The 15,093-nt window shown below is 27.9% G+C and overlaps 2 protein-coding genes across 2 annotated transcripts; both read right to left on the reverse strand.

Moving 5' to 3' along the window:
• Nucleotides 1-5,943: 5,943 nt before the first annotated feature.
• LOC123216113 (cytochrome P450 71B34-like) lies at nt 5,944-9,326 on the reverse strand. Its single transcript, XM_044636478.1, has 2 exons — nt 8,310-9,326; nt 5,944-6,623 (listed from the first exon to the last, which is right to left on the reverse strand). Exons 1-2 carry the CDS (start codon nt 9,234-9,236, stop codon nt 5,988-5,990), a joined length of 1,563 nt encoding a protein of 520 aa, XP_044492413.1. The 5' UTR covers nt 9,237-9,326; the 3' UTR covers nt 5,944-5,987.
• A 3,114-nt stretch (nt 9,327-12,440) lies between these two features.
• LOC123216111 (cytochrome P450 71B26-like) lies at nt 12,441-14,879 on the reverse strand. The gene is made up of 2 exons (XM_044636477.1): nt 13,929-14,879; nt 12,441-13,222 (listed from the first exon to the last, which is right to left on the reverse strand). Exons 1-2 carry the CDS (start codon nt 14,853-14,855, stop codon nt 12,587-12,589), a joined length of 1,563 nt encoding a protein of 520 aa, XP_044492412.1. The 5' UTR covers nt 14,856-14,879; the 3' UTR covers nt 12,441-12,586.
• Between the last annotated feature and the right edge of the window lie 214 nt (nt 14,880-15,093).

Raw genomic sequence — 15,093 nt, forward strand, 5'->3', positions numbered from 1 at the left:
CCGTTACCTGGATGAAAATGATTCCCCGTCCCCTCCCCGTACCCAAAAAAAAAAAATATTCTTTTTACCTTGTAAATATAATATAAATATATTAAATAACAAAATTAAGCAAAATTAAAATTAATCGACTATTTCAAATATCATAAATATAATATATTAACTCCTTTAATATACACAACAAAAACCTAAATAAATTTGAAAAACATAAATAATTTAAAACTATAAAAATATATTAGTATTTTAAATAAATATATTAATATAAAGGGACGGGGATAGGGGCGGGGAGGGGAAGGGTCGGGGCGGGGAGGGAACACATGTATCCCTCGACCCGTCGCCGATTGCGGAGATTTTTTTCATCCTCGTCCCCTTTCCCGTTTCTATCGGGGAATTCCCTCCCCGTTAGGGTCGGGGCCCCTAAAATCGGGTCAAAATTGTCATCCCTACTTTATATCATCAACATCTGACTGGAAATTAGAGTTTGAGTACCTATGAATGTTTAACTTTAAACACTTATAACTCAAAACAAGATCCTTAGTCATTCTTAAATACTTAAAGATTGATTTCATAGTTGACTAATGTTTTTACCTTAGATTGTCTTAATATCTACTCGTAACACTTACAACAAATGTTATATCAAGTCTCATACATAACATTGTGTACATGAGCCCTCTCATTGCCAAAGCATATGACACATTACGCATCTGTTGTCATTCTTTATCGATCTTTAAACCTATATCTTTAGAAAGATGAAGACCATAAGTGAAGGGCAAAAGTTCTTTTTTGGAGTTTTTCATATTGAACCTTTTTAACAATTTTTCTATGTACAATTTTTAAGATAATCCAATTATCATTTTAGTTTTATCTCTATAAACACAGATTCCAAGGACATAGGTTGCATCTTCTAGGTCTTCATCGAGAAGGTTTTAGATAATCAAATTTTAACCTCATTCATCATCCCAATGTTATTACGTATTAATAATGTGTCACCTACATGGAATATGAGGAATGTGACGACATGATCCTTAATCCATTTGTCTTATGTGGCATGATCACATCGAGATTTACTAATGGAGCGCCAACTTTAGTCTTATGTTTTGTGCAAGTTGCCAAGAGGTCACTTACTGAGTGTTTTTCACTCACGTTTTCCCTTTCTATGGTTTTTCAGGTAAAGATAAGTAACGAGACATACAGAAGAGCCAACAGTATGGTTGAATAGTTGTAAGAGGGCAAGGAGCAAGATCATCAATTTTTTAATTTTATATTATTTATACATTTATGTGGATTTCATGGGTTGTATTTATGCACTATTTGAGTTATGAGATCTCAGTCGTTATTTATTTTTGAATGATGGGTATTATGAATTTCTGTTATTTTTAGTTACATATTTTTGCATGCATTTAAGTAAGCTTTTAATATCATGTTATATTTTTGTTGTATGAGTTAATAAGACAAGTAATATACATCTCTTTAGATCATATTTTATATAGAAGTATGTAACTACAAAGAGATGTTACTGTTGTGTATATTGTATTATTGTTGATTAATTGAAAACAAGCACAATTATACAATTCTACACTATAGTTATTAGCCACTCAACTTCGATACAGTTGAAAGGAAGAGAAATGTATGGTGGAGTTAACCGATGTTATGATTGAGCTTAAGTTAACACAATACTTAAAATAAAAAGGGCTAAAGATCAAAGTTGGAAATCATAGAATGGGAAAAGTACGAGGCTTGAGAGTTTGACTGTAAACTTGCAAGCAATGGCCAAGAGAGAAGAAATATTGCATAGAGAGTGTTCATTTGAGGCTTCAAAATTGGAGAATAACTCTCCAAAATTTGGTGATGTCTTTACTAAGCTAGACACGGAGTCACTGTAGTTGAAGCTTTAACTCTAAATAAATGATAAGGTAGACCCATTTTACGTTATAAATTGTGACGCACAAAGTTTTAAACCAACATGCACTATTAATTTATTTGATACAATAATACTCTTACAGGTAACCTTGCAAAAATTATTATTAAGAAAATACCAAATGATAAATAATTTTGTCTTATTACAAGCTAGATGATACGCAGCCAAAATGGGGAATAAAAGTCGGGAAATTGAAATTTTTAGCACTATTTTATTCCGTTTATACAAAAATGCCACCTATCCTAAAGCTTTCATAAATATACTATAACAGTAATCACTTTCCCCAAAATACCCCTCTTTAATCTTTCATGCACAAATTCTCTCTCCTTTACTCTGTAACTTTTTTCTCTCTTCTTCCAAAGTGATAAAAGAATCAATCACTCTCTCTTCTGGAAAAAAATGTTGAATTCTTCAGATTTCAAAAACAAAAACAGGAAAGAAAATACTAAATTCTTCAGATTAAGAATTCTTCAAAATAAGGATTAAAAAAAAAAGAGTAACCCACAAAAAAACTCAACTGGAAAAAAATGACCATCGAAAAAGTGTAAGAAATGCCCATTGAAGAAGATCACATTCAGTAAGATTTAACTAAAAAAAAAAAATTAACATTTAAGAATTAAAACTTAAAAAAAAAATTTGCATTTAACCTTAAAAAAAAAATCTGGGAATTAGGCCAGGTTGGCGCCTGGCCTGTACATAGAACATGTATATAATGTATTTATATTAATATATATTATTATATTAATTTTATATATTATAATTATATTATATTATTATTATATAATATATATTATATTATATAATATTATAATAATATATATTATATTTTAATATTATTATAATATTATATTATATATTATAATAATATAAATAATATATTATTTTATAATTATATTAAAATATATTATATATTATATTATTATAATAATATATTATATTATTAATAATTATATAATAAAATATATTAATTATATTATTAATAATTTGGCCTACAAAATTTGGTGATGTCTTTACTAAGCTAGACACGGAGTCACTGTAGTTGAAGCTTTAACTCTAAATAAATGATAAGGTAGACCCATTTTACGTTATAAATTGTGACGCACAAAGTTTTAAACCAACATGCACTATTAATTTATTTGATACAATAATACTCTTACAGGTAACCTTGCAAAAATTATTATTAAGAAAATACCAAATGATAAATAATTTTGTCTTATTACAAGCTAGATGATACGCAGCCAAAATGGGGAATAAAAGTCGGGAAATTGAAATTTTTAGCACTATTTTATTCCGTTTATACAAAAATGCCACCTATCCTAAAGCTTTCATAAATATACTATAACAGTAATCACTTTCCCTAAAATACCCCTCTTTAATCTTTCATGCACAAATTCTCTCTCCTTTACTCTGTAACTTTTTTCTCTCTTCTTCCAAAGTGATAAAAGAATCAATCACTCTCTCTTCTGGAAAAAAATGTTGAATTCTTCAGATTTCAAAAACAAAAACAGGAAAGAAAATACTAAATTCTTCAGATTAAGAATTCTTCAAAATAAGGATTAAAAAAAAAAGAGTAACCCACAAAAAAACTCAACTGGAAAAAAATGACCATCGAAAAAGTGTAAGAAATGCCCATTAAAGAAGATCACATTCAGTAAGATTTAATTTTAAAAAAAAAATTAACATTTAAGAATTAAAACTTAAAAAAAAAAATTTGCATTTAACCTTAAAAAAAAAAATCTGGGAATTAGGCCAGGTTGGCGCCTGGCCTGTACATAGAAGGGTTGGCAACGCCAACCCTTACATGTATATAATGTATTTATATTAATATATATTATTATATTAATTTTATATATTATAATTATATTATATTATTATTATATAATATATATTATATTATATAATATTATATTATATATTATAATAATATAAATAATATATTATTTTATAATTATATTAAAATATATTATATATTATATTATTATAATAATATATTATATTATTAATAATTATATAATAAAATATATATAATATTATAATTTAATAAAAAGCCAAGGTTGGCGGAAACGCCAACCTTGGCTTTATATATATTATATTATTTAATTATATAATTAAAATAATATTATATATTATATTTAATATATTATAATATATAATTATATTATATTATATTTTATATAATATATATTAATATAATATATAATTTTGTTACCAAGGGTTGGCGGCATCGCCAACCCTTGGCGACGCCAAGGGTTGGCGGTATCGCCAACCCTTGGTTTATATATTTTATATATATATATATATATATATATATATTATAATATAATACTGTAGTCTTTTTATTGATATGTGTCTCATCTCTTTATAAAATACAAAATACAAGTATTGAAATACGCACCCTTTTATGAAATAAAATAAAATATATTATATATTATATAAAATGGCAAATAATATATACATATATTATATTATATAATATTTTTCTGGGAAATTCTGGGAATTATTACGCCAACCTTATATGTATATATATTGTTAGTTTATATTATTATATTAATATTATTAAATAATATTATATATACTATATTAATATTATATATTATAATTATATTATAATATATAATATAATATATAAAATAAAATAATAATATTTTATATTATATAATATATATTATAATATATATAATATATAAAAAATGTATTATATATATTATTAAATATATTTTATATATAATATATAACAATAAAGGTTGACGGCCAACCCTTATTAAGTATTATATATATATATATATATATATATATATATATATATATATATATATATATATATATATATATATATATATATATATATATATATATTATTAATATTATAATATATTATATATTAATATATTTATAATTATATTATAATATTTAATTATTAATAATATAATATATATAATATTATAATATTATATTATAATATATAATTATATATATTAATAATATAATATTATATATTATATATAATAAATAATACATTATATATAATATATATTATATATAATATTATAATAAATAATATATATTATATAATATAATATTATATATTATTTATATAATATTATTATTTGTATATATTATATATAATATTATAATAAATAATATATATATATATTAATATTATATATTATATATTATATATATAATATTAAATATTAAATATTAAATATATATTATATATATATAATATTTATAATATTATTATAAATATTATATATATATATATATAATATAATATATGTATATATTATTGCCAACATTGGTGGAAACCTTTATCAGTTTATTTTATATATTAAATTATATAATATTATATTATATTATATTATAATATAATATATTATATAATATATGTTATATTATAATTAAAATATAATTATATTATATAATATATAATAATATAATATAATTATATTATATTATAATATAATATAATGGGTTGGTGCCTGGTGACACCAACCATTTGCTTATAAAAAAGTATTGCCAACCCCCAAAAATTATAAAACGCCAACCCATGCCAACCATTTTTTATTTTTTTTTTCCAGTTTTCTTTTTAATTAAATACCTAATCTACCGATAAGATTTCCAGTTTTCTTTTTCCAGTTTTTTGAAATCTGAAATCTACCGAATAAGATTTGCCAATAAGTTTTTTTCTTCAGTTTTTTTTTTACAACTTGTTTTAACTTTTTTTTCAGTTTTTTTTTCAGTAAAGAATTGTTAATCTGAAATCTATTTCCTTTTTCAGTTTTTTCCTTTCTTCTTTTATTTTTGAAACATTTATTCTATTTTCTACATGATTCTTTTATTACTTGAAAGATGAGAGAAAAAAGTTATAGAGAAGAAGAAAGAGATAATATACGCTTGAAAGATTAAAGAGGGGTATTTTGGGGAAGGTGATTACTGTTGTGGTATATTTGTTTAAGTTTTAGGATAGGTGGCATTTTTGTATACATGGAATAAAATAGTGGTAAAAATTTCAATTTCCCATAAAAGTCTTACTACAATTATATAGCCAGTCGGCGTTGCAGATCAAAACTTAATCATTTCCCACTTTCAACTGCAAATAGCTGGTTGGCATTAGGTTGAGGGGTGTCTTCTTAGCGACTGTAAGAGTCTGACCAGGTGCCTCCTCCATGTTCAAATCTTCCTCCTTCATCCCATTTGGCAATTTCCAATTGAAGCAATACAAGAGATTTGCAAGTGCTAGCTCAGATGTTATTAATCCCAAATGAATTCCAGGGCAACTTCTTCGACCAGCTCCAAATGGCAAATACTCAAAATTTTGCCCTTTATAATCAAAAGAGCTATCAATAAACCTTTCCGGGAAGAATTCTTCAGGTTTTTTCCAACTGTTAGGATCTCTTCCAATTGCCCAGGCATTGACTTGTATCAGCGTTTTAGGATGAATGCTGTAACCATTAACTGTAAAGTGGGATATAGTTTCTCTTGGAAGTAGAAGTGGGGCAGGAGGGTGCAGTCTAAGAGTTTCTTTGATTATCAGTTGCAGGTATTCGAGTTTATCTATGTCGGCTTCTGTAACTCTTCCTTTATTTCCGACACAGTTTCTCACTTCATCTTGTGCTTTTTTCATGGCTCCTGGATTCCTCGCTAGCTCTGCCATTGCCCACACTATGGTACTCGCACTAGTATCCACCCCGGCCAAAAATATATCCTGACATACAAACATATCCGTGAAGCCAATTTTAAGTTCATGATACAATGGTTTTTAAGAATGTTAAATAAGCAATAATATAATTTTATTTGATAATTTTAAATTAAAAATAAATTAATATTCAATCATATAATAAAATATTATTTATATTTTTAATTGTATATATTCAAAAGACTATATAATAACATTACTCTTAATTAATTTAAAATAAAAATAAATATATAATTTATATTAACATACTATGAAAATTCTAATTCTAATAGGTTGAGAGCACTGGATTACTTTGCTACCATGTATTTCTTTATACAGGCTTACACTTTCTAAAACACGAAATTTAATAGAATAAGAGTTTTTAATGAAAAAAAAAAAAGTAAATGAAAAACATCTTTTTATTTTTTAAAAATTAATTTTTAATATTAAAATATTATGTCATATAAATAATATATATATATATATATATATATATATAAATTATATAAATTTATAATAATATTAAATTGAATAGTTTTAAAATACAAAAAAAATTGAACACTTACTTATAAACTATCGTAAATTTATAAAGATAAATTTATATAATATAATATATTTGTACCAAAATTTTTTTATTCATGAATCTTAAAAACTGCAATTAAACTGAGTCAAACAGAGATCTAATCTAAAACTCAAAAATAAGGTTCGGTTTAAAAGAGTATAAACTGACACTGTAACATATCAGACCCAATTTATGGGCTTGACGGGTCGGGCCATGGGTCTAGGTTTTAAGCCCATGCATCGGCCCGATCGTTACTATTTTAATATTTTTAAAAATCATAACATAGTATAATATAATTAATAAGTTATTATAATATAAAAAATTATAAATATTTATAAAAAATAATAATTTTAGACTTAAAAAAATGACTTTGAGTTCTTTCAATCAATATCAAATGAATGAGACAATCAAAATTTTAATTTGGTTAGAACATGTTACTTAACCTTTATTTATAGTAGATAAAAAAAATAAAAAAAATTATTATTTTAGAAATGAGACTTTTTGTAAAGTAGAAAAGTGTAAATGTAAAAGTCTCATATCTAAAAGAATACAATTATTCATTCTCTTTATACACATTAAATAAAGGTTAAACAAAATAAAAAATTTAATCAAACTAATGTTTTAGATTTCACACTGGTAATATTGATCATCAGAACTTAACTCACCTATTATAGGTAAGTTTATCTTTTTTTTAATTATAATTTAATTTTTTAATAAGTTTTTTAATTAAAAAAATTATTTAATAAAAAAATTATTTTATTAAACTTAACGGATGACCCATTTAAAGTCTGATCCAATCTATTGTATATAGGGTTGGGTTTTGAGATTTAAAGTTTTTATAAATCGGTCCGATCTAAAATACCATTGTTGTATGGATCTAAACCCAATCCATAAGCTAGATAAGTTGCGTCGCAGCCAGCCCAATCCTATCACCACCTCTGGGAGGAAGCATGACGCATCCATCAAAAGCAGGTATCCTGGGTCAGAAGTTCTCTGACTTAGACCCTTTTCATTTTTCCCATTATATGTACAAAAATTAAAGTGGGGTGATGAATCATAGAGAAAAAACAAAAAAGGAAGGAGGAAAAGTGAGGTGAACTTAGAAAAGGTGCGCACTAGCAAACTAGTAATGATTGACATGGAAAACTGCTTACCATGGTGACTGCTTTAATACTATCTCTTGTTAGCTGGGCTTGGCGGCCAGATTGAATCTGATGATCTCTCTCAATTTTCAACATCACATCGATGATGTCCTCTGGCTCTTGTTTTGTCCTTCTACCCTCAAGTTTAAGATGATCGTTGATTATTTGCTGGTAGAAATCGTCCAATTCATGGCAAACTCTCTCAAGCATTGAATAATAACCATTAACTCGGTCGATCAACCAGCCTACATAAGGGAAGCATTCTTCTGCAGTGAAGCCTCCAGCCACAGCCATGGCTGCATGAATCAACTCTTGAAATCTATAGTCATTATCATCGAAATTACTCCCCTGAAATCTCTTTCCAAAAGCCATCCTAAATACTATACTTCCAGTTAGAGCATACATCTTCTCTGAGAGCTCCACAGGAGAGGCTGTAGATGACGACTGAGAAATAGAGTCCATCAGCGACGCCACTTCTTCTTCCCTAATAAACCGAAATGACTGGACCCGCTTCAAGCTGAAAAGCTCCAACACACATATTTTCCTCATTTCTCTCCAGTAATCACCATATGGTGCAAAAGAGACATCTAAAAAGTTGTATGAGAGCTTCCCACAACCGGTTAACTGTGGCCTGCTGCAACAGTCAAGGTCATGAATTTTTAAGACATCCTTTGCAGCTTCAGCAGAGGAGATTACAACGAGGGATATACGACCGAGTTTTAGGAGCATGACTGGGCCATATTTTTGGGAGAGTTTCCACAAAGATTGGTGAGGTAATTTTCCAAGTTGATGTAAATTGCCCAGTAGTGGAAGCTTGGGAGGGCCAGGTGGGAGGCGGTTGTTTTGCTTTTTGACTTGTTTTATGTTATTGAGGAGGAAAAGTATTGGGATTAACAGAAGAGGGAGCAATATGGCCATGGATAGGGTGTCCAAAGCCATCTGAGCTTCAAAATATTTGTGATTGAGCTTGTTTTACAACCCATGAAACAATCAGCCGCCTCCTATTTACAACCCACGGTACAGGTGACTCAGCCGGCGGCTAGGGTACCTAAATAACACGTATTAAGGTTTATTTTCAAAGTTTGCCATTCAAATAAGGGATATTTCTTAAGAATAAAGTTATCTAAACAAATAATTTACCCAATTTTATAAGTAAATAATAACATATTAATATATAATATAGTATTGACCTATGTTTAATATAAAATTAGGGGTATTCAAAATTTATTAACCAAATCAAACTTTTAGTTAGAAAAAATCATAATCTGAAATAGAATTAATTTAAAGATTAACTTATTTTGAATCAAATGAGAAATACTAATTCAAATCAAATTTTTGAATAATTTGTTTTGAATCAAATTTCAAAAGATTACCATATTTTATTTTTTTCTAATTAAAAAAATATGTTTAATATTTTATTAATTTTTGATTCATTTTTTAAAAAAACTGAGTCAGTTCAATTAACTAGTTTTAAAAAATAGATAAACCGAAAACCAAACTAAAAAACTTGTTTTTTTTATATTTTTATACCAACATCCGAATTGGTTTTTCAAATAATCTATTTTTTACTTTGATTTTTGGTTTAAAAATCGATTTGATTCAGTTTCCCGATATTTTTGAATATTCATATTTAAAATAATCTAATCACATAATAATATATTATTATTTATATATAAAATTATATAAATTATTTATTTACGTAGCTCTACTCATTTCTTAAACCGAGTTCATTTAAATATTTGCAAATAAAAGTCTATTAAATATTAAAAAAACTTTCTTACCCTTTCACTAATTGTACGTTCAGTCTAAACTCATTAATTTTACACACATAAAACTAAATCTACAAACCCTTCTTTCTCACTCCAACGCACTTTCCATATTCTTTACATCAAAACAAAAAGCTTCATCACCAAATATTTAAAAATTTCATCTCAATTTTTTTTCAGCAATATCAAATGTCAAAAACTTACCCAAACAAGATTAACCTTATTGAAACTTTTCAAAATCTTAACACAACCAAAATTTCTTACTCTAATTAACCCAAAACTGAAAAAATAAATGAGTACGAAAAGATTGTGGCCTGCCTAGATCAGGCTTAGAGTTTTGGAATTGATACTAAGGAGAGAGAAATTGGAGAAAAAAATCAAGATTATTGCTGGAGTTGGGGAGTTTTGATTAATGGAGGAATTAACATGAAGAAGAAAGAAGAAAATCTACCGTAATTGGTTTGAAAGACTAACCTTTACTTTTGTTAGTTTAGATGAAGGAGGACCAATTTAACCAAGTTATTTGGGTTTCTTGAAATTTTGAAGGTGTGTTAAATTAATATTATGCCCTTTAAAGTTGACGGTAAAAGTTGAGCTAAAGATGGGAAATTCTTTTTATTTTTTTGAAGTAATAGCGTAAAGAGTGTCATTAAGACAAAAACAATGATATATATACATAATTTTTTACTATATAAATAAATATATATAATATATTTTTATATAATTAGATGTTATCTTATCTTTAATGTAAAATCATTAACTCATGTAATAATATATTACCTGTGTACTTGTTTGTATACTCAATATATATATATATATATATATATATATATATATATATATATATATATATATAATATGTAATCATAAAATTTATAATATATGAACATACACTTAAAAAATCTATTTAATAAAAATAATGATAATCGGTGTAATCACAAACTTGACAACCTACGAAGGATTAGTATAAATATCTCATTCAAATAAAAACGAGTTACTCTTCATATTTTATCTCTTTAAATCCCAATTACTGCATAAATTATATTAAATAATACTAATTAAAGACAAATTTAGAACTTGCACATTTTTTTAGGTAATTAAATGTGTATATAAAGGGAAAAAAATATAAAAACAACTAGTTCACTAAAGGAGTTAGGAAACAATCGAAGCTTGTCCAACCTAATAGGAAGGATGACAAGCCAAAAAACTCAAACCCAAGGCCTATAAACCTAACTTGCGTACAAATATTGAGTCTTTTTTTTTAAGGTAATTGAGCACCATAGAAAGACAATGATGTGGTAAAAAATATTAAAACGCTAAAGAAATGATTCAAATGAATGAGGATGGTGTAATATATAATATGATACTTAAGAATAACATGACACATGATATCGTAGTTCATTTAGCAACATGGCATGATGATATGGGTATACATAATGACATAAAGCCATAAAAAAAACTTTATATATGTGAAATAAAGATTCTTAATCTAATTTAGTTAATAAAACCTTTTATTAATATTAGTTTTCTTAATAATTTAAGGATCATATTTTATTTTTAATAAGTGTCCTATTTTAATTTAGGAACTAAAGATTTTTAGGAAGTTATTGTTTAGGATAGTTCAATTAAAATAATTTTCTTTATGTTTTTAGGTTTTTTATTCTAACATGAGTTTTGTCATTTAAATGAATCAATTTAAGTTATCAATAAAATTCATATTTACGTTTTCTTAAAATTGTTTTATAATGATTATATTGAATTCTTATTTATCTTTCATCTATTGAAGATCAACTATTTTACGTCCTTATGAATGATATTATAACCCCAATTACGTGTGTCTTGCTTAAATGCTATCAGAGCATAAATGCACTACATTTGTTCTACGTCAAGTGCTATCAAAGCTTTGTCTTGATTTGACTGGGCACGAAGAAAATCAAGATTAGTGTATATATTTGAAGCAACAAATCACTATTCTAGTTAGCACGGATGGATAAAATACAAGTCAATCTATCCACATCAGAACCGATGTTATAATTGAGCATAAGTTAACACAACAATTGAAATAAAAAGGGCTAAAGATCAAAGTTGGAAATCATAAAATGGGAAAAGTACGAGGCTTGAGAGTTTGACTGTAAACTTGCAAGCAATGGCCAAGAGAGAAGAAATATTGCATAGAGAGTGTTCATTTGAGGCTTCAAAATTGGAGAATAACTCTCCAAAATTTGGTGATGTCTTTACTAAGCTAGACACGGAGTCACTGTAGTTGAAGCTTTAACTCTAAATAAATGATAAGGTAGACCCATTTTACGTTATAAATTGTGACGCACAAAGTTTTAAACCAACATGCACTATTAATTTATTTGATACAATGATACTCTTACAGGTAACCTTGCAAAAATTATTATTAAGAAAATACCAAATGACATAATTTTGTCTTATTACAAGCTAGAAGATACGCAGCCAAAATAGGAAATAAAATTCTTACTGCAATTTATATAGCCAGTCGACATTGCAAATCAAAACTTAATCATTTCCAACTTTTAATTGCAAATAGTTGGTTGGCATTAGGTTGAGAGGCGTCTTCTTAGAGACCGTAACAGACTGACCAGGTGCCTCCTCCATGTTCAAATCTTCCTCCTTCATCCCATTTGGCAATTTCCAATCGAAGCAATACAGGAGATTTGCAAGTGCTAGCTCCGATGTTATTAATCCCAAATGAATTCCAGGGCAACTTCTTCGACCAGCTCCAAATGGTAAATACGCAAAATTCTGCCCTTTAAAATCAAAAGAGCTATCAAAAAACCTTTCTGGGAAGAATTCTTCAGGTTTTCTCCAAGTGTTAGGGTCTCTTCCAATTGCCCAGGCATTGACTTGCATCAGCGTTTTAGGATAAATGCTGTAACCATTAACTGTAAAGTGGGATATAGTTTCTCTTGGAAGTAGAAGTGGGGCAGGAGGGTGGAGTCTAAGAGTTTCTTTGATTATCAGTTTCAGGTATTCGAGTTTATCTATGTCGGCTTCTGTAACTCTTCCTTTATTTCCAACACAGTTTCTCACTTCATCTTGTGCTTTTTTCATGGCTTTTGGATTCCTCGCTAGCTCTGCCATTGCCCACACTACGGTACTTGCACTGGTGTCAACCCCGCCCAAAAGTATATTCTGACATACAAACATAACCGTGAAGCCAATTTTAAGTTCATAATACAATGGTTTTTTAGAATATTAAATAAGTAATGATATATTTTTATTTGATAATTTTGAATCAAAGATAAATTAATACTTAATCCAAGAATAAGATACTATTGGTATTTTTAATTGCATACATTCAAAAATATATATATACAACATTGCTCTTAATTAATTTAAAATGAAAATAAATATATAATTTATATTAACATACTATGAAAATTCTAATTCTAATAGATTGAGAACAGTGGATTCGTTCGTTACCCATGTTTTTCTTTATATAGACTTACACTTTCTAAAAGACGAAATTTTAATGAAAAAGAAAAAAGTAAATGAAAAAACAGTTTTTCATTTTTTAAAAATTAATTTTTAATATTAAAATATTATGTCGTATAAATAATATATATATATATATAAATTTATAATAATATTAAAATTAAGAGAAAAACTGAACACTTAATTTAAATTATTAGATTCATAAAGATAAATTTATATAATATAATATATTTGTACCAAATTTTTTTTATTCATGACTCATCCATCAAAAGAAGGTATCCTGGGTCACAAGTTCACGGACGTAGACCCTTTTCATTTTTACCATTATATTTACAAAAATTCAAGTGGGGTGGTGAGGTGCATTTAGAAAAGGTAACGATGATTAACATGGAAAACTGCTTACCATGGTGACTGCTTTAATACCATCTCTTGTTAGCTGAGCTTGGCGGCCAGATTGAATTTGATGATCTCTCTCAATTTTCAACATCACATCGATGATGTCCTCTGGCTCTTGTTTTGTCCTTCCACCCTCAGGTTTAAGATGATCGTTGATTATTTGCTGGTAGAAATCGTCCAATTCATGGCAAACTCTCTCGATCATTGAATGATAACCCCTTACTCGATCAATCAACCAGCCTACATAAGGGAAGCATTCTTCTGCAGTGAAGCCTCCAGCCACAGCCATGGCTGCACGAATCAACTCTTGAAATCTATAGTCATTATCATCGAAATTACTCCCCTGAAATCTCTTTCCAAAAGCCATCCTAAATACTATACTTCCAGTTAGAGCATACATCTTCTCTGAAAGCTCCACAGGAGAGGCTGTAGATGACGACTGAGAAATGGAGTCCATCAGCGACGCCACTTCTTCTTCCCTAATAAACCGAAATGACTGGACCCGCTTCAAGCTGAAAAGCTCCAACACACACATCTTCCTCATTTCTCTCCAGTAATCACCATACGGTGCAAAAGCGACATCTAAAAAGCTGTATGAGAGCTTCCCAGAGCCGGTTAACGGTGGCCTGCTGCAACAGTCAAGGTCATGAATTTTTAAGACATCCTTTGCAGCTTCAGCAGAGGAGATTACAACGAGGGATACACGACCGAGTTTTAGGAGCATGACTGGGCCATATTTTTGGGAGAGTTTCCAAAAAGATTGGTGAGGTAATTTTCCAAGTTGATGTAAATTGCCCAGTATTGGAAGCTTGGGTGGGCCAGGTGGGAGGCGGTTGTTTTGCTTTTTGACTTGTTTTATGTTATTGAGGAGGAAAAGTATTGCGATTAGCAGAAGAGAGAGCAATGTGGCCATGCATAGAGTGTCCAAAGCCATCTGAGCTTCAAAATATTTGTAATTGAGCTTGTTTTACAACCCATGAAATAATCAGCCGCCTCCTATTTATGAACCACAGTTCTGATGACTCAGGCGGTGGCTAGGGTGCCTGAATAACACGTGTTAAGTTAGTTCAGATGACTCAGGCGGTGGCTAGGGTACCTAAATAACACGTGTTAAGGTTTATTTTCAAAGTTCGCCGTTCAAGCAAGGGATATTTCGTAAGAATAAAATTATC

This window comes from Mangifera indica, chromosome 5 (genome assembly GCF_011075055.1).
Source record: "Mangifera indica cultivar Alphonso chromosome 5, CATAS_Mindica_2.1, whole genome shotgun sequence".
Classification (NCBI taxonomy): domain Eukaryota; kingdom Viridiplantae; phylum Streptophyta; class Magnoliopsida; order Sapindales; family Anacardiaceae; genus Mangifera; species Mangifera indica.